At 36.4% G+C, this 25,780-nt stretch overlaps 2 protein-coding genes across 2 annotated transcripts in view; one reads left to right on the forward strand and one right to left on the reverse strand.

Moving 5' to 3' along the window:
- Positions 1–25,780, reverse strand: part of LOC145663712 (uncharacterized) — a 404,258-nt gene that overhangs the window by 325,851 nt on the left and 52,627 nt on the right. The window lies entirely within an intron of this gene.
- On the forward strand, positions 19,286–24,841 carry LOC145663701 (uncharacterized). The gene is made up of 2 exons (XM_081729798.1): positions 19,286–20,818; positions 23,714–24,841. The coding sequence occupies exons 1-2, from the start codon at positions 19,339–19,341 to the stop codon at positions 23,734–23,736; spliced, it is 1,503 nt and encodes a 500-aa protein (XP_081585924.1). The 5' UTR covers positions 19,286–19,338; the 3' UTR covers positions 23,737–24,841.

Genomic DNA, 25,780 nt, shown 5'->3' on the forward strand with positions numbered 1-25,780 from the left:
CCCACGATCCACTCTGCTCAGTGCATTGTAGACAGCATTTTCTGAACACTGGTCAATTTGTCTACGTTTTACTTTCAAGGCATCCATTTTTTTCCTTTTTCATTTGTTTATATTTACTTACCTGAGATGAGTATACGTAAGTGAAATAAGAACTTCAGACACTTTTTGGTATTGATATTTGTAACTGTAATAATAGCAATAGAATTTACTACTTGGCTTTCGAGACACAGTCGAATTTTACACTGTTTTATTTTCCTTTGCGTTGGCCTACTTAAACTTCATCCTATTTTCCGCTGAAAAGTATCTGTAATTCAATAAGGAAATAATTATATATGATAATTAAATTGAAACTCACTGTAATATAGCCCAGGGCAAAAATTTCAACATTTGATATCGTAAAAGCAAATCCACGGCTATTGTTACAGAGCGGTGTTTGAGCGATTGCCCGTGGAAATTCAAACTCCAATTAGTGATAATTTCACAACCTTATTTTATTACAAATGTAAACATTTTAGTCAGTGGAGAGGAGTGTGTGGATCATGGATCAAGTTGATGACGATAGGTTTTGGCGTGTGGTGGGTCATGGTGTGTCATGGTGGGTCGTAGGTCAGAGTGGGTCACGGTGTCTTGGGTCCAGCGGGTTACGGTCACGGTAGGTGATGCATCAGTGGGTCATGGGTCAAGTTTTCATTGGCCAATGCCATATCTATGTTCTGAATGCTCTGAGTGCACTCAAAGTGAACCTATTTGAGGCCCTGCAAATTTTGATCCCTGAAACAAGTGCACTCAGAGCATATTTTAAGAACTGAAAAATTAAGTAATAAAACTACTAAAGTATGTGCATTTAGAACTTGACTAGATATTACAATTTTAGGTCTTAAAAGGGGTATCATTTTTTTCTTAATCACAACTTAGATTGTAGTATTAATAAGTTTTCAGCTGTCTTAAATAGGTTTATTCAGAAACACTCATTAGTATAAAGGTAACAAACAAAGTTCTTTCGCTTTTTCATCCACCACCTTCGAACATCGATATGTCATTTAAGACGTACCTGGAAGATCAAAATTAGTCTCATTCAGGATCGATGACCTTCTGCCAACTTTCTGGAAGGCCATGGATTTCATCGCTATGCAACTTGGTGGGTCGTGAAGCGAAGAAAGGTATCAAGTTCATTTTGCATCTCTACTAGGAATTTGAACTGGTGTCCTCTAACGTGATTGCCCAAGGAATGGAACAAGTGATAATCGGACGGTGCAATGTACAGGGAGTATGGCGTATGGAATAGTTTCCCCATTTAAGACGTAGAATGGAATCCTGGGTCATCCTAGCCACGTGGGGCTTAGCATTGTCCTGTAACAGAAGAGCGCCTTTGCGATTCAGAAGTGCTGGCTTCAGAGTTTTGAGTTTTTCTTGAACACGGCTCAACTGCTGACAGTACACAGTTACATTGATGTTCTGACCAGCAGGTAGCGGTTCCTGATGCACGATGCCACGAGCAGTCCACCAAATACACAGAAGGACCTTCTGGTGCAGTGCTGGTTTCGGCTGTTTTGGAACCGGTTCATGGGATCTAACCAATGATGATGGCGCCGCAGAGCTTCGTACAGGACCAATTCTCATCATATGTGAACACCCTGTCCAGAAATAGCTCCTTCCTCAGACGAGACAGCAAAGAAACATAAGTGTCTGCTCGCGTTGCCTTTTGGCCCGGAGTGAAATCATGTGGGATCCATCGACCCAACTTGTAGTGCTTCTCAAGTTGGTGCACGTGGTGCCGAATGGTTTCTCCACTCACACTGAATTGCAGTCTCAGTTTCTCACATGTCTGTCCACTGTTTCCTTCAATTGCTACCTAAAAATCTTCATTTTGTACATCTGTTTGTCTTCCGGGACGTGGTGTGTCTTCATCGTGGTGCGTGGTGCATGCTGAGTGTTCCGTTACCGTCCTTAAACTTGTTAAACCATGGTGTTGTGCACGCTCCGTGTGGTCACGACACCCTCACCAAAGGCCTGGCATATCTTCCGTCCCGCTGCAGCGGCGCTTGACCCCAGTTTGAATTGGCACAGCACACATGCCCTTATGACGCTCTGTGGAGGTCTGATGTGTTCACTGTCCTTACGCAAGTTGAGGATGTAACTGAACTGCCACAATCAGGTAATTATGTTAGATATACCTACACCAACAACTGAACTTCGTTTTATCTCAATTCGCATTCAACTCACGGTGTGAGGGCCAATGGAACACAGACCTCCACAAAAAACGACAGAACTTCCTTGGTTACCTTATAGTGGCTTATGTTCGATTTTTTAAAAAATGATTTGTAAAAATACAGGATGTATCAAAAAACTTTACAACTTTGAAAACTCATATTGCTTTATTCATTTATCTTACAGACAATGTTTTGGTGTCATTTTGTAGCAAAATACTTCAAGATTTGACTCACGTAGTACACTAGTTCAGAAACAAGCCACCGCAAGCGCTAGTGGCAGTTACAGCAAAGATGGCTACCTTTACTTGTCCCGAGCGTGCTAACTGTATGTTTTAGTTTGAAGAATCCAAGTCTACGAAAACTGTCCAACGTACAGGTAATTTTCGTACAAAGTATGGTAAAGATCCTCCAGTAGACCTACTATTTATCAGTGGCATAAGTTCTTATTATTATTGAAACTAGATGTTTCGTAAGACACAACAAATCTTCAGGTCATCCCCGTACGTCTAAAGACGTTATAGAGCAAGTGAGACTTCAGATCAGATGTGTGCCTCATCACCTATGGAAACCATATTAAACCTCTTTAGGTATAAGGTTTAAAAAAAACTTGATGTTTTTTTGCTACAAAATTACACCAAAACCATGTATGTAAGCTAAATAAATAAATCCATATGAGTTTTGAAAGTTCTAATGAATATATTAGTGAATGTGTCTCTCTGAATTTGTCTCTCTTAAATATTAAAAATTAAAATTAAAGGATTCAAGTACTTAAAAAAAAAAAAAAAAAACATTCTTACTCAAAAATATTCAAAGGCGAGCTGTATTTTTCTCCTTTTCTTGTTTTCTTCTTAAAACACTAATCAAAAAAGATGATGTCATGATTGATTTGCGTGTTTTTCAAAAATCATAATTAAAATATAAAGAAATATATACATTTTGCCTTCTTCTGAAGGTTAGGGTCAAACACTATTGAATATCATGCGATGTACTGTATAATCCATACATGAATAAAAAATTATGCGTAATTATAATCAATTACAGCATTCAAAGTGAAAACAAAAAAACAATTGAAGAGTAAGCTTTCGTGTTTCTGTCAAAAACAACGTCTTTGAAGATCAGTCATTCATAAATATGATCTTTTAAGGCTCGGAAGTTTGATGGCCTGACTTCCTTTACATGTGAGGCCGGCCATGTGTCCATAAACGTAACGTGCTGTGACATGCACCACCCACATCCTAACAAGATACAAGACGAGCAATGACAACGGATAATTAAAGGGGTCTCAAGGGCGTTTCCGGCATCCGTAATAATGTTTTTACGAGAACTTATGAAGATCAAGTGAGAGCCCTCGACAAAATACAGTATATCATTCTAGCTATTGGTAAAGATTCTTGTAAAAACGAAGGTCGCTGTGCACAAAGAATAATGCCATAAATTATGGTCTGATTTTTTTAAAAAAATATACCAAATTATTGACAGATTGATGGGCATTAATTCTCAACTACTACCATTTGTTAGGATCACACAAATTGGATTTATAATATTGTCATGTTAGTATGTTATAACACGATCATTCTTGAACGAAAGTGAGTCTGAATTCTGATTTTCGTAATAGGTAGATTTTTGCAATAGATAGCTAGAACTATTATCTCAATCTAGATCGTTAATGGAGTCAATCCATTAACATCTTAACGGGTAATGTTGACTTAGTTGTGCCCGTTATTCAACACGACAAATCTTGAACGAAAGCAATTTTTTGTTTTCTGTTTTCTGCAATAGATAGTTACAGTGATTATCTCGGCCAAATTCAGAAATGGAGTCAATCTGTTAACATCCTAACGGGTAATAGTGACTTATATGTGTTATTCCACACCATAACATTATTATCTTGGTCTAGTTCATTAATGGAGTCAATCCGTTAACGTCCTAACGGGTAATAGTGTCTTATATGGGTTATCTTACGTGAGTAACGAGTAACATCTTAACGAGTAACGACGACTTACGTGAGTCCGTTAGCCCACATAATAACTCTTAAATGTAAGCGAATTCTTGTTTTCTCTTTTCTGCAATAGATAGCTAGAACGATCATCTCTGTCTAGTTTGTTGAAGGAATCAATCCGTTAATATTTTAATGAGTAATGTGATTTAAGTGTGTTCGTTATTCTATAAGATAACTATTGAACAAAATCACTTTTATTCTCTCTTTTTTTCTTGCAATACATAACTAGAGCGATTATCTCGGCGGAGTTTGTTCTTTGGTAACGGTGACTTTAACGGATGGTATCATTTTCCTATCTTCTACTATTGAGTTAAAAGTAGTAGAAGTTACATATCGCACTGTTAGATGGCAGAAAACATTGTCCAGAGGTTTTCATCTACGGGACCAAATTGAGACTTCTTGTGCGTGATTCATTTTACTGTGTATCAGATTTTATTTTACTAAGAAATATAAGCGTCACTGTTAGGAGTATGTGGTCAACGTTACGGGATGACAAACAAACAACAGATATATTCTGCTAGTTGAACAGTGTATTTTGGAATATAAAGTACATAAACAATGTGTTCTGGCAGAATAAAAGCTATTAACCGTTATTAGCAACGAACAACATATTTTTAGCGCATTAAAAATCGAGGTAAATGTTGATTCTCTCGAAACCTACGCATGAAATTATCCTGAAATATCTCATTTTGTTCAGCTAAATATGTCTCATCCGTGGACAATATTAAAGTTACGCAAACGTTAAATTTTACGAGTTGATCATAATTTTGTGCCATATCATTAAAGAAATTACCCCACAGTATACACAAATGTCCCACATAAAGTCCGTAGGAAGTCCTAATTTCAGGACATAAGCGGACATTTGAATGTCCATAGGATGTCCACTATCGAAAATGGGACTCACATGAACATCTCAATATCCCGAAGAGTGATATTGACATCCTTTGGACGTCCGAGAGACACGCCTGTGCTCTGTGGGATGATACCCGCCACTCATAATACCAGTTTATGCAGAAATGGAAGTCCAACCATTACCCTATAGAAATAAAATCAGTAAGTGTTAAGTATCCATTTCTAAATTTCAGCACTTTGTTTATAAAGGTATTTTAATATTTAAAATGTCATAGTTACTCTATTTTCTTGTATCTAACCTGATGTTTAATGCATGCCCTGATGATGTCGGGTTTGATTCACAGTGGAGGCAAAGATTTTTTTTAGATTGTTTTTACATCGTAAAGCAATTAGGGAGCTACTTATAAGTAAAATGTAGTTAACTCTGGTTTACAAACGAAAAGGGTAGATGGCGTGCTGACCTCACATCAACCACCGAAAAGCCTCTGAACAACCCTACTCTTCTGTGAGCAGTAGTTTCAGAGAGTTACTTTACTTTTTAACCGACATTCTAAAACAATAAAATAAAACAAAACACACTAATTTAACTTCTTAATCCCTTGAAGTTAAGTAGAATCTTTTCCCTTTTACGTAACTAAGATTTTTTTATAGAATTGTGTATACGTTTTTTATAGAAAATTAACGCTAAACTGCAATCGGCAATCGATAAACTTGAAGTTGGTGTCTTAAATGTAAACTAAAATTAAATAGCAAAAACTCAAATGACGTTATTTGAACTCAGACACAACACACCAAAACTCGAAATCCTGACGGTTTTACCTCTTACACTCTTACGTTCCCTATCAACCTTACAAAATAGTTTGAAGTATCTTGGCGCCATCTTTGATACTTGGGAAGCCCATTTGTCCAACCTCGAAGATAATATTCGTCGTCGAATCAATTTGTCGCGTTGTTTACGAGGCACCAACTGCAGCCTCAATTCGAGACTGATACTGTATACTTACAAGGTCTTTGTACGCCCTGCTCTAACTCATGGAAATATTGCCTAGTCAGCTTCATTAAAGTTTTATGAGATTACAAGTGTTGGGACGTCATGCTTTACGCCTTACATACTCTCTACCTCCTAGCACTCCAACACAAGAAGTCTATCGTCACACAGATATACCGACATTTCTCCCACTGCTCTACCGCCTTCGCTCTCGTTATTTTGACTACCGTATCAGAGACGCTCATCCAATTCTCTATACACTTCTCGAGCAGACTCTAGCCTTACCACGTAACGCTTATTCGCCAGTCGATCATATTCTTCCAATTCATGAACATGAAGAGCATCAGATTTCCTTAAACCTCATCGTCGCATTTAAAGTTTTCATCCAGATATCTACAGCACATCATCTCATTACCGCACTTCTTCGTTTTCACTAACAGTCCTCCAAGTGTTTACACTTGCTCTGAGTAGCCCCATAGCAGAAGCTAACACCCTTGTTTAAACTAGGTCCCTTGTGTTGTCACTTTGTCTCTTTGTGTTTTGTTCATTGCACTTTACCTCATCATTTACATAATCACTAATCAGGCAATAAATAAATAAATAAATCCTGAAACCCATCTCCCAGATATACCACCAATAAATAAACGTTCATGGCTCCAGAGAAGGCGTTACCTTCTACGGGCCATCCATGTTCGGATGGGAATGAAATTGTCTATTTAAAAAATCATGTATAGTACAATACCAAAATACATTTATTACTCTCTATTCTTAGAAAAAAATCCTATTATTGCATTGAAATTATTTGTTATAATTTTATATCCCATTTTTGAGTATTACTATTAAAGAATTGGTGAAATGATATTGTGGAAAGAAATAGAAGTTCAAGGAAACCACGATGTCCGCTACAAATTAATATAACTTGGAATAGAACCAGGGACTCCTTGTACCAGAAGCGAGCACTCTACCACTAAGCTACCACTCTTCTGTTATTTTAGTTGAGTTGAGTGCAGATCCGTTAAAGTATTGTCCAGTGGCACTTTCGGAGGGAAGAAAAGTTTAATATTTTACCGATGTGGTTTCCCTCAAATAGCTGCACTGATACTGTCAGAAACAGATTTCGGATACAGAAAGGTTAAGAACAACTCGGCTAATAAAATACTGCCTGACCACTATTGAAGTGAAAGAAAAGTTTCCTCGAAAGAGAACTGTTTCTATACTAGGTCTATTTATCTTAATGTTTCCAAATATAGCTAGTCACTCCAGAAATATATAATTGCAGCTCAATAGATTACAATTCTTTCGAAGTGAACGCCAACTACTTACATTAACATGATCTGTAAATCTCTTCTTTCACACTAAAATCACGTCACTGGTCGCATTACGTGTCCCGGCAAAGAAAGGAAATTATTTATTTGAAAGCTCGTTGTTGTAAAGTTTAAAGATGCTTTATGTGCATTTCACTTTGTTTCCCCCTTTTTTGTAATTAGATGTTAGTTTTTCAAGCGCAGCTTCCTTGCAGTCACGTTCGCATTTCATGAAAGTCAAACACAGTCGTCTCTTCCTTGTGGCAAAGGGTTCTAATTAATCTAATCAATGGGATCATGAAAGGAACATTTGTACGATTGATGGTTTTTCACGGTTTACGGTCTTCCTAGTTGTTTCAGATTCTGCTTTTTTTAAGAAAAAAGAAAATGCATTATGGGCTTGATATTGTATGGGAAGTCGGAAAGAGGGAAAAAATATACCTATAGTAGTCATGAATTTCGTGTCAATATATTAACTATGGAAAGTTATCTTCAAAATAAGTAAAGAGGTATAACCTGCCAAAAATTAGTTTTTGAAAATCAGTTTTTGAACGAGAAATCAATTCTTGGAGCTCCCTAGCTTGACTATTGTGACATAGTACAACTACCATCATGGGCATTTTGTCATTGTCAGACCAGCTCCGTGAAGTTGCCCCCTCCTATAGGAGAACTAATGATCTCTTCTAGTGCAATCGTTAATGCTTCGTTAGTGTTTCTTAGAGCACCAACTGCAAACATTAGTGTTTGAATAGTTTGGACGCTGAAAGCAAAAAACTTTGGGGGGATAACTTCACGCTATCCCACCCCGAAAGCATTAACGATGAATTACACCGTATTCTTCCTATGTGAAGAATGTATGCTTCTGATAGTATAATGTTATATATTTTAATTATAATAATTTAATTTAATTGATAGATTTGTAAAGTTTGTGCCAATGATCACTCATTTTTGTTATCCCAATTATTGCGGTATTTTTATGACAACCCGTAACGGGGGACAAGGAGGGAATGGCTCCTACAGGAATTTCGAAAGCGGTTCAGTTCTTCGAAATGCATGTCAAAACATATTAGATTTGCTTACTCACTAACTACTGTATTTTATATCATTACTGTAGTTAATAAAATTATGCAATATACATCAATAATAGTTACACAACCACACACACAAACACAAATAAAAGTTCTGTGCACCGGGCCCCAGGGAATGGATTCGATGTATTTTGTTATACAGAATCCAAATTTCGAAACCCCAGGACGATTGACCGTGTCAGTTTTGTTTTATGGGTGAAAGACGTGTGTCCTCCCTATCTAAAATCGCTCAAATTTTTCGTTCATAAAAAAAAATTAACACGGTCAATCTTCCTGGGGTTTCGAAATTTGGATTCTGTATAACAAAATACATCGAATCCATTCCCTGGGGCCCGGTGCACAGAACTTTTATTTGAGTGTTTATGTGTGTGTGTGGCTGTGTTATTTTACAATACATAACGTATCTGTGTATCAAGATGTGTATATTTGCGACTTCGCTTGTATGCCAGTTTTTTTTGTCACCCCCTCATTTGAAAAAAAAAATCTGCAGGCGTTTCTGGCTACAATAACCGCGATTATTGAAGTATTCTGCACAATTTGCGAATTCTCCCACAAAAATAGCACACAAAAGAAAAATGAAAACGAAGAGTGTAGGAAAAATACAAAATCAAAAGGAAGTATGGAAGAGATTAGAAGAAATACATCTCTTACAGTTAGTGTTTTGTTGAAAGTACCTGTCACGAAAAACGAAATTATAGTTTTCTACATATTCATTACGTCAACGAAAGTTTCGTTCAATCATTGATAATTAACTGTAACCTTTCTCTTACCAATTATCTGCTTCTCCAACTCTCTAATTATGCTTTTCTTTCTTCTCTTCTTTCTTTTTGGTCAAATCTTTAGAACGTTTTGGTTTCAAAAGGAGATATCGATCAGAGAGAAATATTACAGTAGTGATTTATGCGTGGTTTATATCTTAATTTTCTATTTATAATGAACTTTGGTGCTGCAGCCTGTGAAGAGATATAGACAAAGCAGATGCATCCTTTAACTACATATCCTTATATGGTAAACTTAATAGAAACACTTGGAAAAAAGTGCATCTTACCATATTAAAATGTCGTTGGACCCCTTTCGCCCTCAGAACAGCTCTAATGAGATATTACATAAAGTCATAGAGGTCGTGAATGGTAGCAAGTACAATACTCCACGTGCAATGCATCACTCAGTTCGGTGAGGCATAATAAAGGCGAAAATCTGTACCGGATTCGTGTCTCCAAAACGGACCACAAATGTTCATTTATATTTAGGGTTGGGTGGGACAGGGGAGGAGCTCAACTTCATCTCGATGTTCCTCAAAACACTCTGCAACCGCTCCATCTATGTAATGGGCGCATTATCATACTGGAATGTGGCATCATTGTCTGGAAAAAACATCTCGACCAAAGATTCACATGGTTCCCTAAAACGGCGACATGATCACGGGCAGTGACGCGACAGGTACACACACTGAGAAAAATCCGTTCTCCGGACATGGTACATTGTACAAATATACGGAAACCTCTTGCTTAGTTCAGAAATCAGTACGGAGCATACGTTATCTGTATGCTACATGGGCACTGCCCTTAGATCACGCCGTTGCAGGATGTCTGATATCTAACAGTCTTCCTTATATTACATACATATATGTATGTTACCTTCATCAGTTACATGTTATATATGTCCATCTGTATGTGAGATCCTGACCGCCTATATTGTTTCATACGGAAAGTACGTATAGATGGAACACTTATACAGAAAGTATTATAAAATATGCGTTTTCAGCTATACGTACGTTATACATGTGTTTTCAGTTCATGTTTTGCTGTACGTTAAGACCAAGAACTACAGGATTTACACATGTAACATATGATTTTACGTACGCCACATACATTTTTCTTCTCAGAGCACAATCACAAGCCTATCTGAAAACCAGAATATTGCGCTCACAACATCACATCCTCCATGTTTCACGGTTCGACAAAGGGGTGCCCGCCTAATATACATAGAACCAAGGCTTAATAATCACCCGACCTTAATCCAAAATTTCATTAGAAAAAAAATATCGAGGTGGTATGATCTTTTATTTTATTGTATCGTTACCATCGATTTTCGGCGATCTACAGCTCCCAAATAACACATTTGTACACCCATATTGCTGTATATATATATATATATGGGTGTATCCTGTATATATATATATATATATATATATATATATATATATATATATATATATATATATATATTATAGGGTAGTCCAAAAGTGTGAAAACACCTAAATAAAACCCAAACCGTTCACAATTTGGAAAAAGGGTAAACACTGATGATAACAGACGAGAGGGAAAACTTTTGAGACGTATGGCACGATCATCCGCAATCTTGAAATGGCGGGAACATTTTTAAATTGGAACCCTATTGTGCGATACATCAGATAGGACTGAATTCTTTTCAGGAATCCAGCAGTGAAATGTTTATGGCTCTACGATCAACAATTGCAAAGTTTTAACAGACTTTCTTTTGTTTCAGGTGGCGTAACACGGAATGGCACTAACAAGGAACGAGCGGATAGTGATCGTGTTGATCTCAGGAGAGCGCAGCAGACAGATCGCAGACGATTTCAACGCTCGTCACCCAGAACGGGAGCCTATTTCCCATAATGCAGTGTGGAAAGTTATAGTGAAATTTAAGGAAACTGGGTCGGTGGAAAACAAACCAAAGTCAGACGGGACTCGCAGAACGACGGACGAAGCTACATCCACTGTTGTTTTGGCATCATTCGCGAAAAGTCCCACCCGCAGTACCCGTCGCCTATCCCAAGAATGTGGTGTATCCCGTACGTTCATCCTGCGAATTGCATATATGCATAAGTGGCACCCATACAAGATAAAGGTATTCCAACATCTAACCGAGGATGATCCAGACCGCCGAGTCGAATTCTGTGAGTGGGCCGCGGAACAAATCAGATAGAATCCTCGATTCGCATATGACTGCTATACTCGGACGAGGCCAATTTTTTGTGTCGGGCGAGGTGAACAAGCAAAGCCGATATTGGCGTGGCAACAATCCACACTGGTACGACGATTCTTAGGTCGTTGGCTCAAAAAGAGATGGTGTGATGCGGGTTGTGGGATACGCGTGTGATAGGCCCAATCTTCATTGAGGGTAATTTAAATGCAATTACCTACCTTAACATGCTTGGGAAGGAGATCCTGCCCTTTGTTCTATCAATATAAAGAAGCACCACCTCTTTCGGATTATATGTTCATAACTACTTCAATGAGCAATTCTCACAAAGATAGATTAGCCAGCGAGGACCTGTGGAATGGCCACCGCGTTCCCCAGACCTCACTTCATTGGATTTTTTACTGTGAGGCTACATGAAATCTGTTGTGTATTCTACCAAGATCAGGGACATTAACTACCTCCAACGCAGGATTATTGATGCGTGTGCCAGCACTCCTGAGGATATGCTGGGCAGGATAATGGATGACTGGCAGCAGCGGATTGCTCAGAAGAGACGGCACATTGCAATGCAATGAACAATTGCTGTAACATTGATCAGTGAGCCACACATTGCCCGCAGTGTTATCTCTAGGTAAGTGCAGAAAATCGGTTAAAACTTTGCAACAGTTGGTCTTACTAGTTAGAGCCAAAAAAAAAAAATCACTACTGGATTCCTTGAAAAAATTCAGTCCTATTTGATAGTATCACATGACAGGGTTAATATTTTTAAAAAAAAAATGTTCCCGCCGTTTCAAGATGGTGGCCGATGGTGTCATATGTCTCAAAAGATTTTATCCCTCGTCTGTTATCATCACTTTTTTCCATTTATCCAAGTTCTGAACGGTTTGGATTTTATTTGTGTGTTTCCACTTTTGGACCATCCTGAATATACAGGGTATCCCAAAAGTAATGGCGAAAAATGAAACCACAGATTCCTCGCGCCAAAACAAGAAAAAAAGTTCGCATGACATATAGTCCGAAAGTGACCAGGGGCGGAGCTAGACTGCTTTGAATGTGGGAGAAAAGCAAGATCACAATTCGGGAAAGGAAGTTGCCAACTTTCAAAACCGCATTGAAGATGCGTGTAAACAGCTATGCAACACACTTTGAGTGATGGAGTGCATTCGAAAGTCACGGTTAGCACATTGCATACGTAGCTGTGGGAAGACAGCTCTTTGAACATCTGTAGGTCCTTTTTTTGTTAGCACATGTCCTAGTAGTTTGTAGTGCTACTTTGTGTAAGATACTACGTTACAAATACAGTACGTCGTTGTGGATTCTGCCTGTTATTTCATTACATGACACGACTAGTTACACTAGTTCTTTTTTCTAGTCTTCCTCTGCAAGTTTATATCTGGTATACCACTTTAGATTGACCTCTGAGATTATGCAACCATGCTAAGTGGTCTTTGCTTTGATTCCCATTGTTCATGTGTGTGTAATCGTGCCATGGATAACAACATTTTTCTGTATGGTTTCCATCTGTACTGCACCGTTTCATTACCCCTGCCGTACAGACATTCGGTGAATTCCTAAATGATATAGAGAATTTCTGGCGCAGTTATGTAACATGAGTTTAACATGTCAAGCCGATATAATTGTTGTCTTTCTGAACCCCCTTCCTAGCTTTTATTCTGCTGGTACGTGTGAAGTTCCTGTTCTCCCACATTGGAAGTTGTCTAGTTCCGCCCCTGTTCACTGCCGGACTATACGTCATATAAACTTTTTTTCTTGTTTTGGTGCCAGGAATCTGTGGTTTCATTTTTTGCCATTACTTTTGGGACACGCTGTATACAGAGACTCACTTTGATATTCGGCCAACACATTGTATTGGCGTTTAATCTTATTTTATGAACTCCAATAGAGTGATAATATTGTTTATTCTATGTGAAAACTCTGTTTTATTTATTATTATTATTATTATTATTATTATTATTATTATTATTATTATTATTATTATTATTATTATTATTATTATTATTCCAAAGACTAAACCATAAAAATTTAACCAAACGTACAAAATTCAGAACATTTCTTCTCAAACTCAAAAATTATAATCACTTTAATGTAGAAACTTTCTTATCGCCTTCCTCGATGCAAGAAAAAGATCTTAATACCTAATTGGATCCTTTTATTGCGTATTAACTCCTTCAAGCGATTTTGCATATTTCCAGTTATTCTGTCATCCTTATCTTCAATTCCGCCTTTGATGTTACCGGAACTTTCCGGACTCTAGCGTCGAATTCATCCCACAAATTTTCAATGGGATTGAGGTTCGGACTTTGTGGCGGGGTTTCAATAACTTTTGGGGTAGTTGTATAGAAGCCACTCACGCATAACATACGCCTTATGTTTTGGGTCGTTATCTTGATAAAATTTGGAAGTCTCGTAGAGTCCAAGTTAGTCGGCACTTTTTTTTTTTTGAATGATCAGGTATTGTTCTTTTGTCATTTTATCATTTATAAACCTGATATAACACACCGCCTGTAGATATGCACTCCCAAACCATTATGTTACCTCCACCATGTTTCACTGTTGCTTGTAAATTCACTTTCCTTAGTTCTTCATTTGGCTTGTGCCACTCTAGAACCCTGCCATCTGACTTTAAAATGTTGAATTTGCTCTCGTCAGCAAAAATACGTCTTTGCACCATACTGGTTCCTTTTGCACATAGATTTAGCGAACTGAAGCCGTTTTTTTCTGTTCACTTTGTTGATTTTTTTCTAGCTACCCTTCCGTGGTACCCTTCGTTTCTAAATACTTTTCGAACAGTCTCCGGGTGTACATCCCTTTCACATTCTTGCAACAATTCCGCTGCAATCTGTGGTGCGCTTAATCTTGGACTGTTCTTCACTTTTCTCATAATCACACGTCTGTCTCGTTCATTTAGCTTGTTAGGCCGACCTCTCTGCTTCATGGATTCAATCCTGTCTTCGTTCTTGTAACGTCGCACGACGTCACCAACTGTACTTCGTGGTATGACGGACAATATACTTATTGGAATCCCTCTTCATGACGAAAAATGGCAACCTGGCGCTGCTCAAAGATTGTGTTACAACTTTTTCGCCCCATTGGAAGTGTTACACTGCAAAGCCGATATCCATTCACACTCCATAACACGAAGACGAGAAATGAGTTGTACATACAATGTTCCTTCCCACAGTCATATTGTTCTGTAAACCGGGGGATACAGAAATACGACCATCAAGTAACTTTTGTGGTCGCATATTAAAGTGGCATGATACGAAGGCAGTTTATAAAAACATACCAATTAGTTAGGCATAGCTTGCATTTACAATTTTTACACATTATGAAATGGTACACGAGACATAATAGTTATTTCGTGTCATCGCTTACTAATTCCTATGTATTTACATTAATGCGTCCTTCGACATACATGACAATAATATGGGGTAGCCGAATATTAAAGTGATTCTCTGTATATATTTTTACATCTTTTCGTATAAGGATTTTCTCCCCCAAAGTTTTTTTGGGGCTCTTTCCGAACATTCTGTAGTAATTTTCTTTCAATTAGGGATTGTCACATTGTTTCAACTGACACTTAAGTAAGCGCTGTTTCAAAAACTTTTTCTAAAGTTGATTAGCGCTGTGGTTCCATCGTTTTTGCCTCTAGTTCAAATAGAACCAAGGGGTTCTTTGCCTTTTGACTCTGATTTATGGTTTAGAGGAAAACTACAAATTGAAAACACAAAGAGAAAGAAACAATACAGTAGGAAACACTACACAACGATTATATCGGAACTCTTCATTTCAGTAACTGCCTCAGCACATCATTAACAAAAATGTGGCAATTGTAAATTACAACAGCGTTATCAAAGTTCATAAACTTTGTCTCCAGCCTAGATAAGAACTTAATTTTGAATGGAATACAGCTACGTTTTTCTTCATTAAAACTACGACTACTGGTGATTTCAAAGACTTTTCTAGAGGGAAAATTTCAACATAAGAAGGGAGTGAGAATTTCTGAAAAAAAAAAAACTGGTAATATACATTGACTACATCAGAGATATAGCTCCGAGAGGGAATTTCGTAGCTCCAATACTTTTATTAGTTATTTGAATATTTTGTATTCATGAAAAGTTTACGTTTTATTATAATATATGCTATCTCTTGATACTTGGGACATGCATGCTCAAAATACAAACAAGTAGAAGCTAGACACATCCCAAGCTACAAGCAGTACGAGCAGTGGCGTATTTACGATTTTGTTTCGGGAGGGGCTTTGCTATCTTTCGGGGGGGGCTTTGCCTGGAAATTTGAAAATTCTGCAAGATATTTCATTTACTTTACTATACTAAGTAAGATTTCGGGGGGGGGCTTAAGCCCGGAAGCCACCCCCCTAAATACGCCACTGAGTACGAGTATCCTCTCAAAATAAGTAGCAGCGAGGCAAGCTCAATTAAATGAAAGAGAGTGAAGCATTTTATTGTAACGCACAAAGAACACTCAGTACCCATGCCCGCCCGAAAGGCAAGAAATTTAATATTCCTACACTTTTGAATTGGATTCATTTCTTCGAAATACATGTCAAATAGGGATGCGCTCCAGACGAGTCGAGACAGAATTTTCCTGACAAAATTCGAGTCGAGACATAGCTCTTCCAATAGAAAAATATATATTTTTCGAGTCGAGACATCACTTCTACAGCACATTTTCGAGACGAGACAGTCTCAAATCTTGTCTCGTGCGCATCCCTAATGTCAAAACACATTAGATTTGTTTACTCACGCACATAGTTTTAAATATATTTATATTTATATTAAATTCTATAGTACATTAAAAGTTATGAAAGATGCATGAATAATTGTTTCATATGAAGTGCAGGTATTATGTAGACAAATGCATCAACTTGTGTATGTATTTACTATTACTTTGGTATATACAGGGTGTTTCAAAACAACACCGACAACGTTTGGCAGGTGATTCCTGACATCAAGATAAGACAAAAAGTATAGACCAACCTGGGTGCACAAATGCTACCTTTCGAAGTTATAGGCTGCCGAAAACATAAAAAAAAAATCGAAATTTAAAGATCCATAGCTCCAAAACTATGGGACGTACCCTAGTCGGATCAAGACTTCACATAAGAACTAATATGTGCACTATGCAAAAATACATGTTTCAAAATCTTAAGGTACTCACGCAGCAATTTTTGCAGAGAAGTTTCGCTACGGCCATATAACTTGAAGTACTTACCAACTACCGCTATAAAAGTTGTTGCGAGAGTACCGCAGGTCTCTGACGCATGAATATTTAGATAGAGCACATACTAGTTCCTATGTGAAGTCTTGACCCGACTACGGCGTGTTCCATAGTATTAAAGCTATGGACCTTTAAAGTTAATTTTTTTCATGTTTTCGGCACGCTATAGCTCCGAAAGGAAGCATTTGTGCACCCAAGTTGGTCTATACTTTTTGTCTTATCTTGGTGTCAGGAATCACCTCCCAAAGGTTGTCAGTGTTGTTTTGAAACACCCTGTACTGCTTGGAAAAAGTTCTGCGGATGTTCCTGTCAGCATCTTTAAGAAGGAACACTGTAAACACTGGAAAGCGAAGGAGAGATGAAGTTCATAACAGCTCAATAAGAAACCACACAATGGGCTACAAGAACAGAGGACTGTAGAGGCCAATCGTTCCAAGAACTAAGATAAAAGCAATTCTCCTTCAGTTTCTTCACGTGTCTTCAAACGAGTAATTCAAGTCATTGGGTAAAGTTGCAGATATACTAGACGCCCTTTCTTCGGTGAAGACCCTACGATTTTGGATCCAGCAAGGGATATGTACTCCACATGCTTTCCTTAGTTGGTGCCATCGTGTCTCATACTGTAACTAGATTCGGATCATATACTCACTTGGTATGTCAAAACTAGTTTCACGCTGATTCTTCCTAGAGAACCAAATTGTATGTTGTAACCCACCCAAGTTTCATAATAAAATGAAATTTTGTAAAAGGAAAATTTTGTGAGATGAAACTCCAGTTTACTGTTAAGTCGGTTATTTCTCTTGGAGTTGGAAGCACTGCTTAACCTTCGGTTAGATTGCGTGAGTCGTCGATCGGGATGACGTCACGTTGCAGCCGAGGTTCTGGCTTTAAGACTGAAGCGCTTCGCAGTGTATAAAATGAGGTAAGAGTGATAGGTCCTCTGAATGAATTAATGGGTCTTTAAAATAATATTCTTTCCGTATAATCGTATAGTTTAGTTAACTTCTTTTGAAATCTATAACAATTCCTGACTATGGTTATTATTTAGAAGCATTATTATTATTATTCAATTTATTTTGGAAGCACATATTTCTAAAAATATTGCGAAAGGGAAAGTAAGAAAGTAAAAATAGTTAATTGAATAATTCATGTTACTGGTTTTGTGTAGGCAGAATTATGCCTTGAGTTAAAACATGTTGATTCTTGTTTTTCCTTGTTAAAACTAAAGTAAAGTCGCTGGTCAGGAAGTTTAATATATTGAAATTACGGAAAATATTAAGGCTAGTGGAGACTTCAAATGAATGATTTATGTCTTAGGTCCGCTTTGAAAAAGGAAAGAAAAAAGAAAGGATTTTATAGAATTACAGTTGAGCTATTGCTCGTAATTAATGCATTTTGACCCATATTTAAGAAATCATTTCCTCCCACATTTTCATTCCAAAGAAAACCACTTTGCAGTAACTTCGAGTTCCATACATTTTTGATTATATTGTTATATAGGTTTCTAAATTCTATATTTTGGATTTACGATTGGTTATAATAATACTTCAGAAAATTTTGTTACTTGGAAAAAAAAATCCTTTTGGGAAAAATGTTACTTGCTAACGGCCATTTCGATTAATGATATTATTACTTGTTAAAATTGTTGAATGTTTTCTATATTACTATTTATATAACACGTTTCGGATTTGTTATAATAAAATTTTCCATTTTGTTAGAAAACTTTTTTACATTTTTCAAGTAGTTGTAGACAAATTCCTGATTATCTTAATAGTGATATTTTTGCATACAGTATAAGCCTTTTCCAGTATTGAACCTCACTCTTCACGTCGTCATTATTCTCAGCCGTGGGGAAGTGGAATTCTCCTTTCTCTCTCCTTTTAAAAATTCTTGTATTCAAAAGGGGGAAGTGGGGTGACGTCCGTTCTCGCAGGACTGTGGGTAGTGGGGGCTATTTAAAGATTATATGTGTATCGTTCATCCGTTACATATATAATTTTTTAAATAAAAATAAATTTTATACACTGCCCTGGAAAGGCAAATTTATGCTGGCTTCGAGGTCCGGTTCGGGGAGGTCCAGCAAAAGTGTTCCCCTTTATATTCTAAAATTTATGTGTATTTCTTTGGTGAAATTAACCTCTAAATTAAATAACATATTTTCATTATACTATGCCTTTCTTGTTGAGTAATATAAATGTTGTATATGAATGTTAACGTAAGATACTTAATACAGTGTTGCCGGGGTCGGATACAAAATTTATGGTGTAGTAGGTCATTGTGTAATAAGCAGATAATTATTGATAAGGTTGTAAAATTAATAGTAATTATCCTTTTGGTTTCTTTGAGCTTAATATTTTGTGGTGTTCTTGTAAGGATGGCACAGTCAAAGGAGACGCATGTAAAGTCTAGATTTTCGGATTCTTCAAGTTCTAGTGGGGATGAATTTCTTGGATATTCTTATGAATTTAGTAATCCTATGTTTGATCATTTAAGGCCTTCAGCCCATATTCAAGTGAATCCTCACGAACCTTTTCTAGGTGGTCAAAGTAGACCATTTCAGGATCAAAATTATAACGTGGATCCACAAAGTAATGTGGGACACAGCACACGGTTTGCGAATTCCTCGCCTAATTTAAGAGCAGGAGGGAGTCAGAGCTTTCAAAATAAGTATAGAGTTCAACCATTTAATATGGCAGCTTCATTAAATTTAAATTTTGAGAAATTTGCTTCGGAAGGAATCTATAAATCTTTGTTGCATGATATTAATAGTCTACCTATAATAGATGGTACCAATACTGAGTCTACATTTCAGTTTTTATTAAAACTTGATAGTATTGTCAGAGGTAAGGGTTTGCCTTTAGATCTTGTGTTGGTAGCTTGTCTTTCTCGTACAAAAGGAGAAATGCAAGAAGTTATACAATCGTTTATTGGGGACGCTTCCCCTTGGCAAACAGTTTGTAGACATTTAGTGGTGCGATTTATTTCCACTATTGGTAGAACACAATTCATGCGACTATTTTTCTACGTTCCCATGCGGGAGGATCATTCATTATATGAGTTCGTAGATAATAAATTATCGATTATTCACGTACTTGATATGTCCTTTGATGAAGCCACCATTTGTAGTTTAATTACTAATATGGTAACGCCTTCTGCCCATCAATTTCTAGCTGAAAGAGGTATGCCTATCGATTTAAATCAATTGTATTTAGCTGCAGAACACTATGACGCCTTGCATAGATATAGGAAAGATTATTATCGATTACGTAATCAAGGTAGTAGCGTACGGGACTTGGTACCACCCCGTAAATCATCTTCCTTTATCGGAGCGAAGAATACAAAACAGCAAGTAGTGTTGCAATCTCGTGAACCAAGAAATTTACATAAAACTTTAGTTTCTCCAGCTATGTATTCTTTACCATCTAACTATAATAATCTTGATAAGGCGGAATTTTCTCATAACCATAATTTAGAATCTCAGTACTTAACTCAAAATAACTCAGATGTAAATCAGAATGATAGTGAATTGAAAAAACTATTGGCGATTTCTGTTTATATTGCGGGTATGCGTTTTAAGTGCTTAATTGATACTGGGAGTACGAACTCTTATTTGGCTCGACATCTTTATGATGAACTTAGAAAAAAATGTAAAATAAAAGCAGAAAAAGTGAACGTTCAGACTATCGGCTTAGGAAATGTACAAGTTAAAGTGGATATGAGAGTAAGACTATATTTTAAAATTGGAAGACATCAGTTTAGTGAAATTTTTTTCATTGTGGACTCTAATGAGTTTGATCTTCTGCTTGGAAATGACTTTCATACAAAATACAACGCCATAATAGACATTGCTTGTAATTTATATAATATAAAAGCTCGGAAGTTAGTGGTTCCTATGATCCGAGCTGATGAACTTTTGTGTGTCCAGACTTCTCTCGCTTCTGCATATACTTCTAGGAATGGGGTGAGTGGAAAGCAGCCGCCATGCGACCTTGGTTGTCCGAAAGCTACACCTCAACCTAGATCTTTTGGTAATTCTCATCAGATTTTGACTCCATCGACATCAGTAACCAGAGACAGCGGAGTTAATACCACGTTTGACCCAGGAGTGGAATTCGTTTTTGATCAGTCCATATTGCATCCACCGGAGACTAAACCGGAGGAATCTCAAGGTAATTATACGGTTCCTGATCAATTATTACTATGTGATTCTAATTTACAGGAATATGTTAATAACTTGTTAACTTCATATTCTGATGTTATTGGAAACAAAATTGGTAGAGTAAAAAATTTCACTTACAAAATTGAACTTGCCGATAAAACTCCCATTCGATTGCAACCTTATCAGCTTCCAACGCATAAGCAAAAGGAATTAGATTCTTTTATTGCCCAGCTTTTAAAAGACGATATTATAGAGGAAGTAGATTATTCTCCCTACACATCACCCTGCTTTCTAGTAACAAATTCAGATGGAAGCAGGCGGCTTGTAATTTCATACGGAGAGGTGAACAAAAGGGTTATGGTAAACAGCTATCCTTCTCCTAACATGGAGAATGTAATATCTAGTATCTCGGACAGTAATATCTTTTCAAAACTTGATTGTAAATCCTGTTTTCATCAAATTCCTCTGTCTGAAGAGAGTAGAAATATTACTGCTTTTGTGACAAAAAATAAAATCTATCGATATAAATCGGTACCAATGGGATTAGTGTTATCACCTTTTGTTTTAAGTAATTTGATGTCAAAAGTCTTTGAAGGGTTAATTGGTAAGAATTTAGAGATATATTTTGATGACATAATTTTATTTAGCAAAGATATTGAGAGTCATAAAGCTCTATTAGAGGAGGTATTATCTCGACTAAGAAATTGGGGAATTACTATATCAGAAAAGAAGTCCTGTCTATTTCAAACTAGTATTAAATATTTAGGGTTTCGTTTTGAAAATGGCAACATGTCAATAGATCCTGAGAGAATTAAAGCTATCCAGGAGATACCAAAACCAAAGAACAGAAAAGGAGTGAACAGAATATGTTCATTTTTCTCGTTCTATTCTAAATTTATTTATGGGTATTCAGAGTTGATTGCTCCCCTTCAAGAATTAAGATCTGTAAAAAAGCCTTTTAAATGGACTAAAGTTCATGATGAAGCCCTACAAAAATTAAAAGATGCCTTTTGTAGTCAGGTCATTTTGAAAGTCCCAGATATGAATTCCAACTTCGTAATACATTGTGATAGCTCTTTGCGTCATTTTTCTGGGGTTCTCAGCCAATATGATTCGGAAGGGAATCTTAGACCTGTATCTATGTTTAGTCGGGCAATTCCACAATCTGATTGGAGTAAAAATATATACGAATTAGAACTTAAGGCTCTTTCTTTATCTTTGGAAAAATTTGAGTATTACTTGGCAAATCCCTTTGTAGTATATACTGATAGTAAGAGTTTAACTTGGTTACTTAATAACCATAAAAGACAAAGGAGATATGGAACAATGCTAGAGAAAATCTCGAGGTTTAAATTTCGTATAGTCCATGTAAGATCAAAAATAAATAGTATAGCCGATTTCCTTTCAAGGGTTGGAAACCATCTAGAATTCTATACAAAAGACGATAATACAATGGAAGTCGTAAAAGATCATAATAAAACAGTAAACTTGTCTTTCATTAATTTTTGGCAAACTCCTGTGTTTAATGTGCCTCTTACAGATCACCAGAGGAAGGATCCTGAATTAAGAGAGATTATCAATAGGTTAGAGCAAAAGGAAGAAGTTCCTCCGTATGTATTAAGAAATAAGATCTTGTTTAAAAAGACAAAAGGTAAAGGGAATAATGGATTTAGAATTGTAATACCTAATTCTTTAATTCAGTCGATTATTGAGTATTCTCATTGTCCAATAATTCATGGTGGGCATATGGGATATCGAAAAACCATTGCTAAGGTCGCTGAAAAGTATACCTGGCCTACTTTATATTCTGACATTAAGAATTTTATACAATCTTGTCATTTGTGCCAAACCTGTAAAGATTCCAATCGAAAACCTATGGGTCAATATTTTACAAAAAAGGTAATGCACCCAAATTATACTTGGTTTATTGATATTGCGGGGAAATTGCCTAGTAGTTCTGGATTTGAATATATTTTAATTGTCACTGACGCCTATAGTCGCTTTGTCTTTTTAGAACCTTTAAGACGACTAACCTCAAAAATCATCTGCAATAAGTTACAGGAATTATTTCTTCGATACGGCTTTCCTGGTAAAGTCCTAAGTGATGGCGCTTCTTATTTCGTGAGTGATTACTTCTTGAAATTCTTGTATAGCTATGGTATACAGAGTGTAAAATTCTCCCCATATAACCCACAATCGAACAGAGCCGAACGTACGGTGAGATCGATTAAAAATTTAATTCGTATTTATGTTGATAAGTCTCAACAGAATTGGGCCCAATTACTATCTAAAATTGCTTTTACTATTAACATAAGTATGAATGAAACTACTGGGACTAGTCCATGTGAACTTTATATGGGACGAAAATTTTACCACCCATTAGATGTTAAATGGTTGATGGATTTAGATCTTTTAGACGATGACCAGGATAAAGAGCAAAAATTAGTTAATATAAATAATAATATTGAACGCGCTTGGAAACATAGTGCGAAAGTTTATACTCAAAAACATAGTCCTGTTAATTTAAATATTGATGATTTAGTATTGGTTAAAAGGTTCATGAAAATTTCAGCAGAGAAACATTTCAATCCAAAAATCGCCCCTCAGTGGGAAGGCCCATACCGCCTTATTTCTAAACCTACACCAAATACAGTTTGGCTAGAAAATATTGAAAGACCATATGTTCATATAAAACGCCATGTTCGTTTTTGTAAGAAATATTTTCCACCGAGACAAGTTAATCAATCTAACCCATAAGGTAACACAGAAAAAAAAACATGATTTGATGTGAGAATTGAGGTTAACTAAATTATTAATATTGTACTTATATATATATTTATATATTTTAGGATGTTTGTTCGAACAAATTTTGTGTGTTGTATGTATTTTTTTTTTATTCCTGCAGGAATGCCTCGTCCGAGAAAGTGAGAGGTCAACCCTTTTCATTTTGTAAATACCTCATCATCATCCTTTGTGTATGTTGTGTAAGGAATTGGAAAAATTACTGTAGAAGTTTGTAAAGAAGGCGTTAGCATTTGAATATTTATGGAAGATTTGATAATGTATTGAAATTATTTTATTATTCAACTTGGGATTTGTTATGGTTAGGAATTTTTTTTTGACCGACCCTCGGATATTATGTAACCCACCCAAGTTTCATAATAAAATGAAATTTTGTAAAAGGAAAATTTTGTGAGATGAAACTCCAGTTTACTGTTAAGTCGGTTATTTCTCTTGGAGTTGGAAGCACTGCTTAACCTTCGGTTAGATTGCGTGAGTCGTCGATCGGGATGACGTCACGTTGCAGCCGAGGTTCTGGCTTTAAGACTGAAGCGCTTCGCAGTGTATAAAATGAGGTAAGAGTGATAGGTCCTCTGAATGAATTAATGGGTCTTTAAAATAATATTCTTTCCGTATAATCGTATAGTTTAGTTAACTTCTTTTGAAATCTATAACAATTCCTGACTATGGTTATTATTTAGAAGCATTATTATTATTATTCAATTTATTTTGGAAGCACATATTTCTAAAAATATTGCGAAAGGGAAAGTAAGAAAGTAAAAATAGTTAATTGAATAATTCATGTTACTGGTTTTGTGTAGGCAGAATTATGCCTTGAGTTAAAACATGTTGATTCTTGTTTTTCCTTGTTAAAACTAAAGTAAAGTCGCTGGTCAGGAAGTTTAATATATTGAAATTACGGAAAATATTAAGGCTAGTGGAGACTTCAAATGAATGATTTATGTCTTAGGTCCGCTTTGAAAAAGGAAAGAAAAAAGAAAGGATTTTATAGAATTACAGTTGAGCTATTGCTCGTAATTAATGCATTTTGACCCATATTTAAGAAATCATTTCCTCCCACATTTTCATTCCAAAGAAAACCACTTTGCAGTAACTTCGAGTTCCATACATTTTTGATTATATTGTTATATAGGTTTCTAAATTCTATATTTTGGATTTACGATTGGTTATAATAATACTTCAGAAAATTTTGTTACTTGGAAAAAAAAATCCTTTTGGGAAAAATGTTACTTGCTAACGGCCATTTCGATTAATGATATTATTACTTGTTAAAATTGTTGAATGTTTTCTATATTACTATTTATATAACACGTTTCGGATTTGTTATAATAAAATTTTCCATTTTGTTAGAAAACTTTTTTACATTTTTCAAGTAGTTGTAGACAAATTCCTGATTATCTTAATAGTGATATTTTTGCATACAGTATAAGCCTTTTCCAGTATTGAACCTCACTCTTCACGTCGTCATTATTCTCAGCCGTGGGGAAGTGGAATTCTCCTTTCTCTCTCCTTTTAAAAATTCTTGTATTCAAAAGGGGGAAGTGGGGTGACGTCCGTTCTCGCAGGACTGTGGGTAGTGGGGGCTATTTAAAGATTATATGTGTATCGTTCATCCGTTACAATGTGTAGTAAAATATGTAAAGAAGAAATTAGAATTATATACTAGATATAGTGTTGTTATGACACCAGAAGAATACCTCACAATATTTTAAGAGTCAATGACGTTATAAATATATTGGATATTAAATCCGAATTATTTCATTCACAATTCAGAATGTCTCAACGTCTAATCTTGAGACATGCATGTGTATTATCATCCTTTCAAACGTAAAAATGTATATTCTTTTCTGATACACCGAAAAAAAAATGAAATGAAATCTTTGAGTTTTACGTCCCACAGTTATGCCGGTTAGACTAAAGGAGACGGTGATGATGAGTAATGAATGAAATGGTGGAATGAAGAAAGTGGGAGGAAACGGGAGAACCCCGGGAAAACCCACGCACACGGTGTTTGTCCACCACAAAGTTCACTTGGCGGGGGCTGGGATCGAACCCGAGACCCCACGCACCAGAGGTGAACGCTCTACTACAGAGCCACCGCGGCCCCACCTGATACACCGAAGTCTAGATGCACAACTTGTTTAATAGTTTTAAACAGGGTTAAAAGTAA

Source organism: Thermobia domestica, chromosome 1, assembly GCF_964235325.1.
Source record: "Thermobia domestica chromosome 1, izTheDome1.hap1.1, whole genome shotgun sequence".
NCBI lineage: Eukaryota > Metazoa > Arthropoda > Insecta > Zygentoma > Lepismatidae > Thermobia > Thermobia domestica.